Source organism: Lynx rufus, unplaced genomic scaffold, assembly GCF_022079265.1.
Source record: "Lynx rufus isolate CCGP_SWC_20201006 ecotype Redwood Valley unplaced genomic scaffold, mLynRuf1.p SCAF_14, whole genome shotgun sequence".
Taxonomy (NCBI): domain Eukaryota; kingdom Metazoa; phylum Chordata; class Mammalia; order Carnivora; family Felidae; genus Lynx; species Lynx rufus.
The window spans coordinates 11,948,279-11,968,538 of record NW_025814828.1 but is presented as its reverse complement, the minus strand read 5'-3'; the positions used below and the strand labels follow the sequence as shown (position 1 = coordinate 11,968,538).

Here is a 20,260-nt window from a genome sequence, read left to right as displayed (position 1 = left end):
CAGCACTGCCTCGGATGCTGATTCTCTGCGTCTTTACCGGCATTTCGTATTATTTAGCATTTTCATTTTTGCCAACCTGAGGCACTTAAATGAGTAGCTTATTTTTTTTAATTTGCATTTTCTGATGATTCACGGGCCCAGCCTTTGAATCATTCACACCACAGCATGCTACGAAATTGGGGGACGTTTTTTCCAAGCATGTACCACTTCAGTCTGTTGTCTCTGTCTTTGCTGTGTTTTAACATAGCACAATTTGGGAGACCAAACTTGGCTGTTTCTGCCAGTAGAGGTCACTGTCCCTCAGAGATTCTCTGCCAGTGGTTTTGTCTTTGTTTTTGAGTGATTCCCCCCAGCCCTGCCCCGCCCCGGAATATTTGGCAATGATTGGAGACAGTTTTTTATTTTCACAATGTGTGTATGCTGCTGGCCCTCAGGGACAGAGGCCAGGGATTCTGCTCAAACCCTATAATGGAGAGGACAGCAGCACCCAACAAACAACAAGAATTATCTGGTCCCAGATGTTACAGGGCCAAGGTGAATTCACAGTGTAGACGCAATCCTAACATGTACATCTGAAAGAAAGACAATGACATTCTCTGTGATCATAAAGTTGTCTATTATTTTTATCTAAAACAAGAACGCCATTTTCACTTCACAAAGTGGGGAAGTAGGGGAGAAGCATGCCTTCCTGATGAGTGTGGGAACAGGTAGGAAGACTGGGTGGGCACAAGGAAGGCAGAGGTTTGGGTAGCTGGAGAGCTTCTTCAGTGTGGGCTCTGCAGGGTCAAGGGAGTGGGTCTGGGGGCTTGGTGGAGCCGCCAGCTGCAGGGGAGAGGGCTGACTGGGGGTGTCAGGGACCCATGTGGGGGTAGGGCAGAGTGAAACAACTGTGGGTTTGAGTCTCAGGAGGTGGAGGTTGCAGGGCTGACTCAGGATACGGGGGAGACATCAGGTCGCGGGAGGCCCAGGCCCTGGGGAGTACTGATCTGCTCGGCAGCCCAGGCCACGGCACTGTGTCCTTGAGGCAGGTAGGCCCGGGTCGGTGTCCTCTGGGGCCCTGCTGCACCAGGAGCAGAGGCCTCGCCTTGGAGGCCCAGGCCGGGGCACAAAGGAAGGGACCACTCTGTCTCTCCATACAGGCCTGAAGGAGGATGGCCTGGCCCCCGGTCTCTGCCTCTCTACCTTGGCCTGGAAGGTTCAAAGTAGAGAGGTGCTCAGATTCTTTTTTTTTATTTATTGCATTGGCTAGGGGCCCTCGGCGGGGCCTCCTTGACATAGGGCCCCAAGGGCTCCTGGATAGGCGGACAACTGTAGAATCTCCCCTGTGCTCCACAGGAGTGAGTTCGATGGTCACCAGGCCTCAACTGTGTGTGGGGTTCTGGGCATTCCCCAGCCATTTCATCAAACTCTTGTGATCACTAGAAAAATCCAACCCCATGAATATCTGGAGGGGTGGCTTGCGGTGAAAGCTTCTCTAGGCCTTGGGGACCATCACCCTCCAGACTCTGGCATGGTCCCAGCAGGGTGGCATGGTGGGGGCGGGCTGGCTGCAGACCCAGGAGAGGCTACGGCTCCCATCCGGGCCCGGGCGGCAGCGGGTGGGCCTGGGCCAGGGGGAACCTCGCTTTTGGGCCAGGCGTGGCAGCGTGGCCATGGCTGTGCCCAGGCAGCTGCCCATAATCTCAGTGCAGCGGGGTCGGGACCTCTGAGGTGGAAATTCGGCTTCTGTAGGTTCCCAAAGTCTGCAGTTGTGAAGCACGCAGAGCTAGGAGGATCATTGGCATCGGGCACAAGGACAGCACGTGGTGTCACTCGTGGGGGCCCTCTGGGCACGGGGTCGTGCCCGTGTGGGGCCAGTGCCCCATGGATGTGGCAACTGTGTGGGGCGTTCCCTGCTGCTGAGGGCGGGGTTGGGGGGAGAACCTCCCACTTCCCAGCACCGGTCCCAGGCGCTTGGCTCCAGCAGAGGGGCCAGGAGGGCTTGGCTTCTGTATGTGACATTGCAAGGGAGAAAATGGAATAGTTTCTATCAGGTCCCGAAAATTATAGAGAGTTGACACAATGGCCCTGTCTTTATTGTGAAAATGAACATAATACACCTTAAAGAGCATTCGCTCTTTTAAGGAAAATGAAGTCAACTTATTAGTAAAGCGGATATGTCTTTCATTCTTCTTGAATAGTACCTGATGTCAGTCACCTCTGCAATCTGAAAATGGTGAAAGCCATTCAGGATTTATGTTTTAGCACTGACAGTGTTTATTTATGTGGACTCTCCTATGATTTTCAACCTTTATGCCCTTCATACATTCCTATATAGGTCATCTCCATTCTGAACACTTAGGCCATTTCTTTCGTGTCGTTTCTATTGGTAATCTGTGTTTACAGAGTAGAATGAGGCACATTTCCAATTTACAGTTGGAAAGCAGGTAACTGCAGAAACAGTGTTCAAAGGCTGCTGGTAAATTGATTATAGCACTTCAGTTTGGAAGTCTTTTATTGAGTTGGCTCCAGTACTGGAGTAGGAGAGGGAGGGAAACGTGGTCAACAGAGGAAGCAAGTATTGGATGAAGAGTGGCACCTGATTTGTCTGGACCCAAGCTCTAGACGGCTGAATGAGGAAGACACTAAAAAGAGCTTGATGAGGAAGTACAAAAGGCTCCTGTAGCTCAGAAAAAAGGCCAGTGTTGAAGCCCGCGTGCTGTCAGCTAGTGGGTGATGCGAGAATAAGATCCTTAATGCTCTACTGTGTAATTTTTCTTGTTTTTTCATTTTGGTAGATCCTTATTTAATGGATGATCCCTAAATATATGCTTTTCAAACAAAGGAAATTTTCTATGCTAGTTTTTTCTTAATAAGACATTTCTTCATAATGGTAGAAATGACTTCATTCATAGCTAAGACACGTTTTCGGACAGTTATAACACCAGAGTGGATGTTCTAATGTAATTAGATATTATTTACTTACAATGTATTTTTTCCCCCATCATCTGCAGAATTTCCCACGTCCTAGTTTGCAATGTAACCCAGCGAGTGTCATTCTGGTTTGTGGTTACAGATCCTTTGAAAAATCACACCCTTCCTGCTGTTGAGGTACAGACAGCCATAAGGTAATCACCGCTAAATATGTCTTCTACTGGTAAATCAACTTGTTGATTAGTTTGCTGTTTTCATAGATTTTGAAGAATTCTCTCTCTTCTTACAATGACTTATGTATAAATATGTCAAAGATTTAATTTCGTTAGTTTGTTTTAGTGATCAGTTTGGATGAGTGGTTCTCATCCAAGGACAATTTTGCTTCCAAGGAAACATTTGGAAATGTCTGGAGACATTTTTGTTGTCATGGTTGAGGCGGGGTGTGTATGGGGGGGTTCTACCAGCATTGAGTAGACAGAAGTTGGGGTGCTGATAAACATTCTATTATACACAGGATAGCGCCTCAAAACAGACTTATTCAACCCCAGATGTCAGTTGTGCTGTGGCTGAGAACCCCTGGTTTAAATATTAGCCACGAATGTTTACTACTGTCTTCTTTTGTCAAGAACACCTTGTATGGCACTATTGTATGATGGTTCATCACATGGATTCTGGAGCCCAAATCCTTCTGGTTTTGCCTCTTGCTAACTGTTTAAATACAGATAAATTACTTCCCCTTTGTTATTCTCTTGTAATCTGTAAAATGGGAATAATTATGGTACCTCTCAGAGTTGTTGAGATTAAATGAGTTATTAAATGTAAGGTGTTTTGAAGAACCAGTCATACCTTTGACTTTTATTTAAAAACCAAGACAAAAATTCTCATTTCTTGGGTCTCTAAGGACCTACCTTCCTTAATTAATGTACAGCCTTTCCCTTTAAAAGATACTTTTCGAAAAAACAAGGCAAAGTCATGACTCTCATACAAATTAAAAATAAATGCCATTAAAGATTTTATTATCTCATTAATTAATGAGGGAACTAGTAGTAAAATGTTCAAAACAGTTCAAAGGAGACTTTCAAGGAACCATGCGTATATAGGAATCAAAATAGTAATCAGTCCATAGAAAATCAAGTGGATAAAAATAATTTACATTATGTCAGTTTTCTACTACTTACAGATTTGCAAAATAACTCAAAGACCGGGGCACCCTGGTGGCTCAGTTGGTTAAACATCCAACTCAGTTTCAACTCAGGTCACGATCTCATGGTTCTGCAAGTTCGAGCCCTGTATTGGGCTCCACACTGACGGTGTGGAGCCTGCTTGGGATTGTCTGTCTCCCTCTCTCTCTCTGCCTCTCTCTCAAAATAAATAAATAAAAACTTAAAAAAAATAACTCAAGGACAAGTAGAAGGTGTAAATTGTCCAGAAAGGTGTATCCACCAGACACTCAGTAGTATTTTTTTAACCCAATTTCAAGTTTTACACGTTTTTTTTCCTGAGAGTTTGTCTCCTCCTCTCCTTGTGATCATAACAAACTTTCAAAACTGAAATGTGTTCTTGACTTCAAAGAAGAGGAAGGATGCAGTTTGTTTTTACTTCACCCACTGTGCATTTTATGCATGTCAAAACTTTCTATCCCTCAAATGATTAATGTTGGGCAAAAGTATATTGGAAGAATGAGTTCAGGAGATCAACTCTTTCTCGAACAAGAAAGAGTGAAACAAAGTAGTGCTCCTCAACAAAGGATTTACAAGTTACTGAAGTTCTGCTCTTCCCCAAGGAGAAATATCTAGTGAAAGAATTCATTTGCTCTCTGTAAAATATTAACATATAAGATAATGAGTATATAATCAAATGCCAAAGGTTTTTGTGTGAACAGTCATCTAGTTCCCTTACTGATCTGTACCAGTGCGAAATGATTTAATCTGCTTTAGCAGGAAGGTTTGACCTGTATTGTTTCTGCACTTCTGCCCCTAAGACTTACTGTTAATACCCAGCCCTTAGGGAATAAGAATTAGGAACAGTGTATTTCACAGGAAAAGGAATTTTATTCAAGCTCTCCCTGTGATCTGCGGGGGCCACAAGGAAATTAAGCTACTGCAGTTAAAGCAGGCTTCCGTGAACCTGAGGGAGAAGAGTGAGTGTCTGGGATGAAAGTGTCTGTCAAAGGTCCTAGCAGGGGAAGCTATTTAGGGGGTGAGGATGGCCAATAGAATGAGAATTTGTGTTAGGGAATGCGTAGGTCTCACCAGGATTGTATGAAAATAAAGGGAACAATACCAAGAAAGAAAGATACCAGGAAGAGCAAGGAGACAGTAGCTAGAAGGCAGGTGATAGGAATTTTTGGGCTGAAGAATCTGTGGAGTTGAAAAAAATAATGCTAGTTCCACTGAATATTTGCATAACACTTCCTGCTTCATAAAGCGTGTTCCTACACATCTGTGGCATTTAATATCAACACCAATTGTTTTTGAGTAATTATTATTATCCTCGGTTTATAAATGAGGGAATTGAGGCCCAGGGAGATTAATTTTAATTGATTTGCTGAGGCCACCACACTAGAAATATAAAAAGTGAGGATTTGAACCCAGGTGCACTGCCATCACACCCAGTGATGTTTTTTCTCTCCACCAGAGTGTCCACACTTACAGAATTATGTGAGGGAATGAGCCACCAGTTCTATGATGTCTGTTTTAGCTCTGTCGTGAGGGGCTGGCCTTATCAGGCCAATCTTGGCTGGAAGATGTCCATGGTGACTGACACCTATTGGGGATTTCAGTGATGGTTGGAGTTTTAGTCTGTATTGAACTTCTTCATTTTTAAAAAAATTTTTAAAAAGCACTTTTAATGTTTATTTTTAAGAGAGAGAGACAGAGCACAAGTTGGGGAGAGGGAGGGGCAGAGAGAGAGGGAGACACAGAATCCAAAGCAGGCTCCAGGCTCTGAGCTGTCAGCACAGAGCCCGATGCAGGGTTCGAACTCACTAACAGTGAGATCACGACTTGAGCTGAAGTCGGATGCTCAACTGACTCAGCCAACCCAGGTGCCCCTGATCTAGAACTTCTAATCAGCCTGAGAGGCAAAAGAACAACAGAGTGTTCACTAACCAGGTAGATAGAATGAGAAATACAGAGTAACTTCTCATTTTACTCTGAGTTATACCTTAGTTGTGGGATTCATTATTATGTGGAGAGGTTTGTGTTCCCAGATTACCAATAATATGTTATGGAAAAAGGAAACTTTCCATAGTTTGATAAAAGAAAATTACACTGGAATTATCGCCTGCTGTAGATTTTCTGGCTGGGATTCTTTTTCACATTCATGAATAATAATGCCTCAACATAGATTTTTATTTGCTAAAGGAGGTCTTTCCTGATAGCTTGGTGCCAGTCTGCAGAGATTCTCAAGCCATTACTGTCAGGTTCAAGACTTAAGCTGTACAGAATGGTAGTCACCCGCCAAATGTGGCTATTGAGCACTTGAAACGTAGCTAGTCCAAGATTAGATATTCCCTAAGTGTAAAGTATTGAGTACAAAATAAAACGTGAACCAACTCAATTTTGATTACAGGTTGAAATTATATTTTTCTAGATATATTGGCCAAAAAAAAAGATTAAAATAATTTCAGGTGCCTGGCTGGCTCGGTCGATTGAGCATGTGACTCTTGATCTCAGGGTCATGAGTTCAAGCCCCATGTTGGTTGTGGAGCCTACTTAAAATTAAAAAGAAAAATTAAAATAATTTCACTGGTTTCTTTTTACTTTTTCTTAAATTGCACCTCCTAGAGAATTTGAAGTCACACATGAGGCTTACATATATTTGTATTTTCCATTGCTGCTCTAGAGGTAGATGAAGTCAGTTTGTCTAGTGCGAATTCAGTAGATGCCATACACTATCTCTAAGAAATCTCACCTAGTTTGCAAGTTACAGTTAGAAATTCACTTATTTGGTTTCATTCAAATAAGTCTTTGCTACCAACCCATCCCTAACTGCTGCCACCACCAAAAATGCAGATTTTCCCCAGGAAGAGTAACTCATTTACCTTGATAATTTTCTAGCTTTTGGACTCCTCAAGCACCTGTTACTTTAGTCATATGGAACCACTTGGAATTTCCCGAACAAATCTACTATGCCATGTCTCCATTCCTGTACTCACCACACATTTCAGGAAATCAAACATGGTGGGGAGAACTTAAGCTCGGGACTTCCCGTTACTTCTAGGACATTCACAACTGTGGAGGACAGTAGACAAGCCTTTCTGTAGCAGCCAGCACTGCTCTGAAAAGTACCACAGCACGATTGCCCTCTCATCAAACTGTCTAGTCAACCTCAAGTCTCATGCTACAGGGATGCTCTGTTTCTAGAGATAATTATAATCATGGAGAGATGGGTCTGGACCCTCTGTTTCTAATTGTTTTCCTCTCTTGTTTTGTTTGTTTTTGATCATTGTTGTATCCTAGGATGAATAGGAACCGGATCAACGGTGCCTTCTTTTTGAATGACCAGACTCTTGAATTTTTAAAAATTCCTTCCACTCTTGCACCACCCACCGACCCATCTGTGCCCATCTGGATTATTATATTTGGTGTGATATTTTGCATTGTCATAGTTGCAGTCATGCTATTGATTTTATCAGGAATCCGGCAACGTAGAAGGTAAGATACTAAAAGGGAATGATTTAAAGAGCATTTTCCTATTTCCTCATGACTTGGGAAAGTAAGGAGAGCATTTTCCCCAAGCTGAAGGTAATGCCTTAAATCTGAAACTTTGAAAATATTGGTGATTGGCAAAATGTCACTTATGCTCTTGTGTTTAGAGACTTTTTACAGTCCAGTGTCCCTTACTATGACTCCTTCCATTACTGTCTTTTTCTTTGTTCTACACCGTACGAATATTTCATATCAAGAATTGATTTTAATATCTGTGTTAAGATTTTGTAAGGTGGATATACAAAGCTAAGCAGATTTCTTGGGTACGCAGGGTTAATCTTTAATAGTCCTCCAGCTCCAAATGCTAGCAGTTCCACAGTTCTTTCCATGCATCCCCAGCTTGGCTTGCCTTTTCTTGGCCTCGTGCCTACAGCTGCCATCTTGTCCCAGATACTTTTGCGCTTTTATACTTCCCTCCCTTCAATAGTTGCTTGTCCCTCTAGTGCCTATGGTATTACATGGAACCATGGCCCTAGAAGTGACCTTTGAGTCAACACCTTGCATCAGAATCACCTGAAACATTTGTTAAAATGTAGATTCCTTTGCACTACTGCAGACTTTCTAAATTATAATCAGTGAAGGGGATGTATTTTAATGAATATCCAGGTTATTCTAATTCACTTAATTTGAGGGCTTCCAATTTAACTACTTTATAGAGATTCCTACTCCCTGAGTTCATTTATCTGGATTCTGGGGCACTGCAAACTTTGCTGTCTAAATGATTGCAATTACTTCAATCTGGTCGGAATTGCCGACCAATGGGAGAGTTACTAAGGCAGTGGGACAGGAGGAGAGGAGATAGGATTTCTCAGCATGATGAAAGGAGAAAATAAATTTGTTTACAAGAACCTCTGATCCAGAGAGGGTCCTTACTCTTCATTAGGCCATTTGATTCTTCTAAAACCTTCTCTTCCGATACCAAGGAAGAGGAATTCAGGTAAGTGGGAATCACGGGGACGTGCGTTGGTTTTCAAAAGGGTCGATGCCCACACAGACATGTGGGATGAGTTTGGCCAAGTATGTGTTCAACTAAATGTTTCTCTGGGGGTTTACTCCTTTCCATATGTCTCACTCTAGTTGCTAGCAGAAAGGAATCATTTTAAATGTTGGCCTTTGTAAATTTCTTTTCACAAATGATAAGTGCTCTAGAATAAAGGAGATTTATGTCTAGTGCCCAAACTAAACTCAGAGATTAATATCAAGTTGTACTTGCTCAACTTTCTTCATGTTGGCATGGCATGTAATGCAGAGAGCCTTGGAACGAGTTGTTAATTTGTTTTGAGTTTTTTTTGAATTTTAAGAAATATTCCCTTGCAATGTTTGAATACTTACGCTTAATATTTTTAAGTTTCGTATCAATCCTAGAATGCTGTGATCCTATCGTTTCTAAGGATCGTAACTTCTGTGAATGCGCTTCATCTCCTTGGTTCCCACTTTTCTCACTAGCACAATATAGTATAGGAGTTAGAAGAATGGACTCTGGGACTGCTTAGATTCAAAGTATTTATCTCCTAGATTCTGCTCTTGTATGTAATCCATTAACTCTATGCGTATCAGGGAGCACAGGCAGTGAGTCAGGGAAACCAGGCTCAGGGGAATAGGGTTTGTGGTGCTAGAGTCGAGTTGGTTAAATCTATCTTTGTTGCCTGTGCATAGATAACTCTTCTAGAGTGACAGTCCTGTGTACTGGAAATAATGAACGTGGTGGGGTCAAAAGAGTTAATGCAGTGGTGTGCTTAGAGTGGTGCCTGGCCCGCAGCTAGCGCTCAATAAGTGTTAGTTCTATTATTTTATTATCCTGCCATTTGCTGGTCTTCCAGCTTTGCTATCTCTTTCCTGCTGAGCAGATTCTGCAGTAATATAATCACTGGGTGTGTAGCGTCATAATCTGTTGCCTGGGAGAAGTGAGACTGTTGTCACAACCCTGCCTTCGCAAATTCATTTCGTGTTCAGACTAGGAAAACAGATAGACAAATCTCTTGCGTAAACCTGGAGAGCATCACTAATTGGCAAATATAGTCAGGACAGTTATGACAGCCTTCTGAAGATAAATTGATTTGTTGTGTTTTGAGTCTGATACGCTCTGTGGTGGGCTTCTCTTGGGCAAAGTATTGCTTTGAAGGTGTGGAGAGGGTGCAGTTTGAAGTGGGAAGAGCCCCGATGATTGTCATGATAGCCCTTTCTAATCATGCAAGAAGCAGGAGTTGCCCCCAATGCCTTTAGTCCTGAGGAAGACAAAGATTTGTCCGACAATCCAATCCATACATTGGATAGTAATGAACATGGTTTGCGTGATACAGACCTTAAACTTAGAAGGACAGACTGCAGAGTCATCTAAGTTACCATTTTGCTTCTGTGGAGAAGAGTGCCACTGTCATCTAAGACATACGCATACTTAACTTTACTGTTGAGGAAATTTCTCAAGTAAAGCTTTGGCAATTCTTCTGCCTGGGTCAATAACAGCATTACATTCATTATTCATATACAGTCATTGGAAGCCAAACTAAGTGAACTCAAACCCCAGCTATACCCTTTAGCCAAAAGGCCTCAGTCAAGTCATCTAATTTCCATGGGACTGTTTTGCCATCTGTAGTAGGAAGATAATATCTCACAGGGCTTCCATGAGGATTGGGTGAGATAAATGTATGTGAAGTACCTAGGATATAGTAAGCTCTAAATAAACAGTAATTATTATTATCCAAGCAGAGCTTACCCCATTTCTGTGACTAAGAGATGCTGAAAAAGGATCTCTTTTCTGTCCAGAAATTGCCATGATACTATAAAAAAAAATTTCTAGTTCAGTGGCTCATTGCTTGGGACTTTAGTAGTGAACACATATTTTAAAAGGCAAATGACATCACAACAATTGTTATTGTTACGGGCTAACAGCTAGTTAATAAAGCTAAAGTACTGACAAAAAAAAAGGCAAATGACCTTATTAGGGTTACTGTTTACTAGGATGTGGTGAACTGGTTAACTAGCTTTCTAAAAAATACTCTGATTTGTAGCATTTGTTGATTTCCTATCAAGTATGAGATTTCTGAATGTTTAACAACCACCTCTGGCAAGCCCATGCCAGCCAGCTTCCACACACCAATGCCACCTCCTTGGGAAATAATTTGAGGAAGATGCTCCTTTCTCTGTTACCGTCTAGCTGAGAATAGCAGTTTGTGGAAATGAGAGATTTGTTGGAGGAAAAAAAGTTGGAAAAAGATTTTTTTTAATTTTCTTTCGGGAGATACTTAGGCAGCTGGGTAGGTGGGCAGGTGCCCAAGATGGACTGCATATACGCCATGGTGACGTCTGTACTAGATCTGTGTCTAGCCCCAGCCCACAAGCAGATGCTTTAGATCTCTGGCCAGCTTTATGATGATGGCAATGATGATGACAGTGATGGTTGTAATGGTGATGGGGATGTGATAATGATCATGGTGATTAAGTTGTGATGTGTGCTTTAGTAGAAAGAGCACTGGCTCAGTACTCTTGGTTTTGGGTTCTGATCTCAGGCCCCGGTGTTTACTAGCTGAGCGGTCTTGAGCAGGTGACATATGGAAAACGAGGATAATAATATTTTTCTTAAATAGCTATGATTATAAGGAGACAAAGTCAGAGAATACACACAAGTGCTTTATACCCTGGAAAGTGCTATAGTAATGCAAGTTACTAGCATCACCATCAAAAAGCAGTTAAAAGCCCTAACTTTATATAACCTGGGACTGTGCTATAAAAGGAGAGTCACAGACGCAGCATGATTTCAGACTTGTGTGTATATAGTAGGATTGGTTTATGAATCCTGTATATAAATAGACTGTAATAACGTTAGGGTCTTAGGAAAGGATCTTAACAATGATCTAAATTCATCTCTCCAGAGGCCAAGGCCCAAAGAAGTAAGAAATGTCTTATAACTTTATCAACCATCCACTCTGTCATAGGAGCTCTAGTATGTATCATAGAAGATACATACATAGATAACATGGATGGGCCTTGCCTGCAAGGAGATTATAGTCTTGTACTTGGTAACAAAGCCACATTAAGGACTCAGGACATAAAACCCTAACTAATGCTCACAGTTGAGCATAGTCATGAGTAAATTCACTTGGTTTATTTCTGGTTTTGTTTCTATTCCTATAAGGTCAATAGTAAACAGGAATACTTTTCAGTCTCTACAGATATTGCTTTTCACACAAGGGGATGGGGCTCAGCCTACACACTTTCATTATACTGAAACTTCACATGAAACTTCACATTCATGTAAAGTCTTAATTAAGTCAATAGTGTTAAAAATAGATATGTACATAAAATCAGGAATGTTATAGCTAATAATTGTTTCCCTTTGCTGTTCTTAAATGTACATACTCAATAGGAATCAAATACGTGTTTTGAGTGAATCCTGGGGAGATTAAATTAGAGTTCTAGTTTACTGGTGAGACCAATCTTGTTCCATTCTCAAAGACAAGCTGCTCTACATATTTGAGTCTTAGCTCCTTCATTTGAAAAACAGGGATAATAATAAAATCCTTATAATATTGCACATAATAATCCTTATAATATTAATAATAGGAACTAAATGAGGTAATGTATATAAAGCACTTAGTCTGGTTTCTGTCACATAATAGATACTAATTATTATTAGTATCCCTACTGCATGGCAGACATAAAGCAACCTGACTAGAGTCGCATGGTTAGAAAGTAGTAGTCACCGTATTTAAAACCAAGTGGGCTGGATCCCAAAGCCCATCGATCTCACTGAACTGTGGTGCCCACTGAAATCATTCCAGTAACGCCGATATTTTCCCCAGGAATCACTGGTACTGATCATGAGGACACTCCCAATTCTCCAATAATTAATTCTGTTCTGTTTAAAATCATATTTGTCTGTCCTTTGTTGTTTTCTGGCTATTCTTGGGCCTTGGCTCTTCAGCTCTATCTTGTTTGAAAGGAGACAGAAGTATGCTCTGTGCTTTTAGCCACCTCTACTTTATTTTGAACAAACCCTGCTTCTCAACACCCCCTAGCTCCGAGGGTCAGCTGATGGTTTTTTTGTCTCCTCTTTTGCCCCTTTTCTGTCTGGATTTATGAGAAATGTCTTCTTTTGAGGCTCTTAGGAGCTAGTTTCAGGTATTTTAGTTACTTTCTAAAAAATCCTCCTGAACCACCTGACACTGCAGGAACAGCAGAAGTCATTAACACTCAATTTTATTTTTCAGGAAAAAGAATTCATGTTTTTAGCAGAACATCAATTCAGAATGATCCAGAAACATGGTTCAGTTTTCTTATTGTTAGTAAGAGCAATGCACAGGCAGTGAGTCAGTTTATTACAGGACCTACTATGAAATGTGACAAAGTACTATAGTACTGTTACATAACCTTTGAGCCGCTTATCGTGTCCAGCCAGCAAGTTACTGACATTGCAGTTTGTGAAGCCCAGCAATGCCAAGACTCAGAACAATTGGATCTAAGGTCACAAGAGCACAACATGTACCTAATTTGCCACTGACACAGCTTCATTAGATATACTTCCGTAGCCATTTCACTCAATCTTTTTGGTTGAGAAGTCCTTCCTCTAAAGGAGACAAACTTGTCCTCATCTATTTGCGTCTTTCTTTTTAGTTCCTCCCCATCCTCTGTGATGCCTCATGGATTAGTTTTATGGTTCAGAGGGGGAGGCAAGACTCCTTGCAGTCATCTACATGTGTCTAGCTCTCTGCAGTTTTTCATCTAATGTTTTATCATCGATAAAAACACTTTCTTAACTAAGGAAACTGACAAATAGATGCTGGCAACCGTTATTTCTAAGACTACCACCTACTTCAGAGTGCTGAATCCACTAAGATTTTGGCAAGATGAGGGGCGCCTGGGTGGCTCAGTCAGTTCAGCGTCTGACTTCAGCTCAGGTCATGATCTCATAGTCACGAGTTCGAGCCCTGCATTGGGCTCTGTGCTGACCGCTCAGAGCCGGGAGCCTGCTTCGGATTCTGTGTCTCCCTCTCTCTCTGTCCCTCCCTCCGCTCAAGCTCTGTTTCTCTCTCTCAAAAATAAATTAAACATTGAAAAAAAATTTTTTTTAAGTTTTGGTAAGATGAATTTCATACTTATATATGCAAATTTTAGAGTAAGATTTGACTGTTGAAAATCTATTTACTGTTGTGGAGAATTATTATTCACTTCAAGCCCAATGAGGAATGAGTTTTGGGGAAATTGCGTGAACTATACAATTTTAATGATAATTTATAAATATGCATTTCTTTTTTTAATTTTTTTAAAAAAAATTACATCCAAATTAGTTAGCATATAGTGCAACAATGATTTCAGGAGTAGATTCCTTAATACCCCTTACCTATTTAGCCCACACCGCCTCCAGTAACCATCTGTTTGTTCTCCATATTTATGAGTCTCTTATGCTTTGTCCCCCTTCCTGTTTTTATATTATTTTTGTTTCCCCTCCCTTATGTTCATCTGTTTTGTCACTTAAAGTCTTCATATGAGTGAAGTCATATGATATTTGTCTTTCCCTGGCTAATGTCACTTAGCATAATACCCTCCAGTTCCATCCATGTAGTTGCAAATGGCAAGATTTCATTCTTTTTGATTGCTGAGTAATACTCCATTGTATATATGTATACCACATCTTCTTTATCCGTTCACCCATCGATGGACATTGGGCTCTTTCCACACTTTGGCTATTGTTGATAGTGCTGCTATAAACATTGGAGTGCATATGTCCCTTTGAAACAGCACACCTGTATCCCTTGGATAAATACCTTGGATAGTAGTGCAATTGGGTCATAGGGTAGTTCTATTTTTAATTTTTTGAGGAACCTCCCTACTGTTTTCCAGAGCGGCTGCACCAGCTTGCATTCCTAATAAATATGCATTTCTTACTGGAGCTTCATCTCTATTGAAATATCACTCCTCTTTTTTATAATCCATAAAAAATGGGAAGGAAGATGAGTGAAATTTGGAGTTTTTCCCTTTTATTAACTCTTTTCTTTTCACTTTAGGATGAGGACTGAGTCTCTTTGAGCACACAGTAGTCACTCAAAGCATAGTTATTCAATGAATGCTGGATACTGTGAATGGAAGTGATATGATTGATGGTTATAGAATGTCCATTGCTTTTGCTTTCTGGAGGACATGGAAAGTAACAATACTCCTGTCCACCAGAGGAGAGGCAAGAGTATTCTAGTCCTCTGTTAGGTGATTTCACTTGGCTGAAACATGAAACTCTGTGCTCATCCCAGCCTGCCCTGATAGCTGATGGCTGAGGCTTAGCATGGCCAGTACAGTGTCTTCACCCTGAGGATGGAAAAACACAGGAGCTTATCCTTTACTAGGTCTCTGGAACTGTGACTTCCAGCTTCTAACCCAGCATTGGGCCTGTAGTGATAAATTGTGACACTTGATAGTGGCATATACAATAGCGAAATATTTTCAAGTGATGACGATGGGATCTACTGCATTGGAATGATACTTCACCTTTCTTTATGAACTTCAACTATTTGGAATTATCTAATAAACCATCAGCAAACCCTTGCAAAATCTATACTACTAATTTCTAAGGTAGGAAAACAAATGTTTTCCTCTATTCATTTGGAAAAGCAACAATACAAGAGATACAAGAAATATTATGTGTGTATGTGTCCTTCCTTCCCTCTTCTTTTCTTTCTTCTTCTCTTCTTTCTTTCTTTTTCTGTGGTGAATCCCATTCAAGATCTACCTTTGCCTGCTGTCTAACTTGACCTACAGCATTAGTCCATCCACCCATCCGTTAATTTATCATCCAGCCAGCCAGTCATTGATCCATCTGTCTAACTAGCTAGCCAACTATCCATGTGTCTGTCCATCCAACTCTAAGCACATCACTTAAGTGTCTACTCTGTGCTGAGTCCAGATCAGCTGTTTTATAAAATATTTTAAAATTTGGATTTGTCTGATTACTTCCTCCTGGCAGATTCAGGTAAAAAAAATTTGGTGATGGGGTGGGGTAGGAACACAGAACACAGAATTTTATAAATAAACAATAAATAAAATCTCAGTGCATCAAATCTGGAGGCACTGTCAATTTGTCTCATTGTTGGTGATGTTCACCAGATTTCTTCCTTGACAAAATACAAATATCTCTTTGTAATTAGTACACTGCTTGTGAGTGTGATACACTGAGACCATGTGAATATCCTGTTCCCCAACCATCCCTTACTCAATGGTTGAATATCCATTGATGAGCCTCATCAGAATGAATTATTATTATAGTGGTGATTTTCTATTTCTGTTACTCTTTCTATCTTAGTCGTCATTCTTTTGTAAATAAGAGCTCTTTCTTTTTTCTCCCTTCCTCCACCATATTCGTTAAAACACATTAAAATGGACTCTCATGCAGGACAAATAGGAAGCTCTACCTCAGTCATCATTGGGGCATTTTCACCACTTCCTCATTCGCCAGAGACTCACCAAGGTCCTAAGGGACTTCCATAGTGGTGGGAGTCCATCCTGGTCACCACAGCAATACCCACCATTCCAGCAGTGTGATCCATTTGGGTCTACCTCTTTGAAGTTTCCACAGATTCCTGGAACAAAAGCATCTCTGGCAAGTCTGGGAGCATCATGCCCAAAATCATGCTTCTGTGATGCCCCAACATCTAACTTGTGATTAACCTCAGGGAAACTACTCTTCTCTGTGGTTGCATAGAGGTACCCACCTCTTTTTTTTTCTTTTACCTTCCTTGATAACAAGCATCGTTGGCTCAGTGTCTTGGTCTTTCACAAAAGACAGGAAAACCCTTTGAATTCAAGGCTACAGCTTTCCACACTCCAAGGAAATATTAAGGGTAGGGCTAGCAGAGTCTACAAAGGGTCTGAGAATGAGGAACTCAAAGATTTACAGTGTCATACAGAGTTTTTTCAGGGAATGACCTGGAATTTTAGCTCCGAGTTGTAATGTAATTAGTAAAGTGTGTTCTGAGTTCCAAAAGCCCAATTTACAAACGAGTGCAACTATTTTGTAATGAGTAGAGCCAAGCAATGATATCTGCAATTTATAATGGTTACTTCTTTTCTACAAAGGAATGTGAGTTTGGTTCTTGATGCCTCATTTCAATTTGATTTCCACCCACTATTTACAGACTATTTGTCAAATCCTGTGAGAGGAATTTGTTACTTTTTTAAAATTCAATTTTTGTTAAATTGTTCTCCTAGAGCTAAATTTTTTAACTTGCTATTTTACCACACATTTTCTTCGCGTTCCTTCATGCAATTTGTGTGTGTATACAAACACATTCATTCATATAAATATATATTCACTCATATACATATTCATGCATATTTATTTTAGTATTCTAAATAAGACGGCTTATTCTGATTAGTATGTATATATCATCCATGCAGACTTCTTATCTTAGTAGCAACTTTTCAGCTCATTAGCTCGTTACGATCTTTGAAATTTATTTGAAAATACAGAATGTCATCAACTATTTCATCATTCTAAGGTTCATCTTCCCTTTCCTACTCTCCATGTTTGTACAGAAGACCAGGATTTCTCCTCCTAGATCCCAATCATTCTTTCTGTGTGCATTTAGGATGAGCAAAGGACCAACTGAAGTGGATGACTCTGAAGATAAGTGTGAAAACACGATCACAATTGAGAATGGCATCCCCTGTGATCCCTTGGACACTAAGGGAGGGCACATTAACGATGCCTTCATGACAGAGGATGAGCGGCTCACCCCTCTCTGAAGGGCTGCTGTTTTGCTTCCCCAAGGAACTCAACACTTGTTTCTGCGCAACTGCTAAGCATTATAAATGATCAAAGGCAGATTGTATATTTTGTTTCACCATTCTTCTTTTGTAAGAAATTTTCAATGTGCATGAAAGTAAAAGGCAATCAGTTATATCCATGAAGACCTTTGGAATCATAAGCTGTTGACTACTCAGAATATTCCAAAATATTTCTCCAACAACACAATGTGTAATTGTAGTCATGTGGTGTCTTTAGTTATTGGTTTAAAAATGCATTTGTGTTAAGCATTTCCAGAAATAAGGTCAGACCACTACATGTATTTTTTTTCACACTTTGAAGACCTAAAGAGAAATATTTTTTCCAGTGGAAAATACCTATAATATGGTATGGAAATCTTTGAAAGTGGATCCTTTTTGAATATTGTTTATATCACTCTGCACATGACTAAGAAATCAAGAATAGAAAATAATGATTATAACTGAGATGGATGAATATGGGAGTATCAATACATGAGGTGAAATTTGATCCTGTTATCATACCAATACTTGCTTATTCTCTATCAGTCTCTGATAGGGTAGCCCTGTTTGTTGACTATTTCTGCAATTTGTAAAAGTACAATCTATGTGAATTTAATAAAGTGCTAATCATCTCTTTTTAATTATGCAACTGACTGTGGTCTGAGAGTTATTTTCATGCTGTGTAAGTCAGGAAGCCTATTTTTTATTAGTTATGCATAATCTATTCTACAACCCTAGAAATGAATTATTTTCGTTGTGTGTATCCTTACTTTGAAGACAACTTACAGTTAGTACACTTCATTACACTTCCAGATAGGCCATGATTCTTCTAAATTCTAATAATAATTTATTATACATTTATGAATAGAATGAAAATTTGCTGCTCAGTCTGCTACTGCTGTCACCCATAGTTGATGTTACCACAACAGTTTCTAACTCTCTCCCCTGACCCAGTGTTGTTTCCTGGATACAAACTCCAAGATGGGTCGTTGCAAGCAGAAGGCTTACTGGGGAATGCTCTCAGGAGATACACCTGTAAGAAGTGAGGAAGGCAGGTGTGGCAAATAGACTCAAAGATGTCTGCCATCTAATGTTCACACCTTCATGTAATCTCTCTCCTTGAGTGAGGACGGGACTAGTGAGTTGCTTCTAATGTATGGAACACAGCAAAGATGAGGAGACATTACTCCTGCAATTACTTTATATCATGTCTGAGTCTGTCTTGCCAGCAGATGTGTTTAGAGACTCTCCTTGTTGGCTTGACTAAGTGGCCATGTTGGGAAAGCCTACATGAAAGAAACTGTGAACAGCCTCTAGGAATTGTTGGTGGCCTCTCAGCACTGAAGACAGCCTCTGACCAACAGCCAGCCAGAAGCTGAGGTCCTCAGTCCTTCAACCTCAAGGAAGTGAATTCTGTCAACAACTGGATTGAGCTTGGAAGTGGATTTTTCCCCAGTCAAGTCTCCAGATGAGAATGCAGTCTGGTCAACACTTGGATTGCAGTCCAAGCAGAGGACCCAGTTAAGATGTGCCCAGACTCCCAACCCATGACACTGTGAGATGATAAATGTGTGTTTTTTTCAAGCCACTAAGCTTGCAGTAATGTGTTATGCAGCAATAGGAAATTAATAGAGTGGGATTAGGCAGAGGGAGAAGTGACCAGCAACATGGTTACAATAGAGGCTTCAGCCAATCCTTCAAGGAGCTTAGGAGCTGAGGTTGTCCCTGATTCAGATAAGGTGGCTGGGCCTTTGTATCTCCACATTAGCCAGTCATGGCCATGGGTGCTCTCTGGGAGAGGATCTGCTGTTGGGAAAGGCAGTTCCCCGTGGCTGGGGGCAATTCCCATCGAAGGGATCAGCTATGAACCTTCAAAAGCCAATGTTTCCAGAAGCTGGGGATGGGAAGGTGAGCCTTGAAGAGAGGGCCTGGTGAACCCCCAGAATATCCACCACACCCTCTCCAGTCCACTGGCTATAATGTAGCTTGAATTAATACCCAAAATGCAAACCTGATCCTGTTGGTTCCTGACATAGATGCTTTTAAATGGCTTTTTATTATCCTTAGGATAAAGCCAGACTCTTTACTGTTTATTTTTATTTATTTTTAAGTGTATTTATTTATTTTGAGAGAGAGAGAGGGGGGGAGAGAATCCTAAGGAGGCTTTACCCTGTCAGCACAGAGCCCAATGAGGGACTCAAAGCCATGAAATGTGAGACTATGACCAGAGCCAAAGTCAGATGCTTACTTGACTGAGCCACCCAGGTGCCCCAAAGCCAGATTCTTTAAACACAGGACCTTCTGTGGTTTGACCTCCACCTTCCTCTCATCTCTTACCCTGGTCTTCTTTCTGTCTCTCTAACTCTCTCATCCAATCATAGCAAATCTCTCACTTCCAGGCCTTTGAACAAGCTGTTCTCTCTACACTGTTCCCTGTCTCTCAGCCACTCTTGTAGCTTGTCCTTAGCCTTTCTGTCACTTAAACATCTTACTCCTCCTGGAGGTCTTTGCTGGACCCCCAAGCTATATGCTCCTAGATTGCCCAGATGATTATACTTATCTTGTTGTTCTACAGTTACGTTATATTTAAATGTGTTTTTGTGGAGAAAGGAGACCATAAAGGCAAGAGTACCCTAGGGCCCACAAAAGTCCTGATATAGCCTTGTCCCCATGAACATTTTCATAACCCTCTTCACTTTCCTCCCACTTCTAACCAGATAGAATTAACCACTGCTCTGTAACCTTACCATAGCTATGTATCTTTTTAATTAAAATCGTTATAATATTTTACTTTATTTGTTTTTACATACCTGTATCTTCACACTAAATATAATGTTCTTGGAGGCAGTGTTCAAATCACCTAGCATAGTTCCTTGTCTTCCTCT

At 40.8% G+C, this 20,260-nt stretch overlaps 2 protein-coding genes across 2 annotated transcripts in view; both read left to right on the top strand.

Moving 5' to 3' along the window:
* The window catches only part of CLTRN (collectrin, amino acid transport regulator), a 29,093-nt gene extending 11,069 nt beyond the window's left edge, over positions 1–18,024 (top strand). Inside the window, exons 3-5 of the mRNA XM_047076344.1 lie at positions 2,994–3,107; positions 7,377–7,571; positions 17,198–18,024. Coding sequence (XP_046932300.1) covers positions 2,994–3,107; positions 7,377–7,571; positions 17,198–17,354 — 466 coding nt within the window. The 3' untranslated portion in view covers positions 17,355–18,024. The remainder of the gene's footprint in view (positions 1–2,993; positions 3,108–7,376; positions 7,572–17,197) is intronic.
* Positions 1–20,260, top strand: part of ACE2 (angiotensin converting enzyme 2) — a 90,683-nt gene that overhangs the window by 9,386 nt on the left and 61,037 nt on the right. The window lies entirely within an intron of this gene.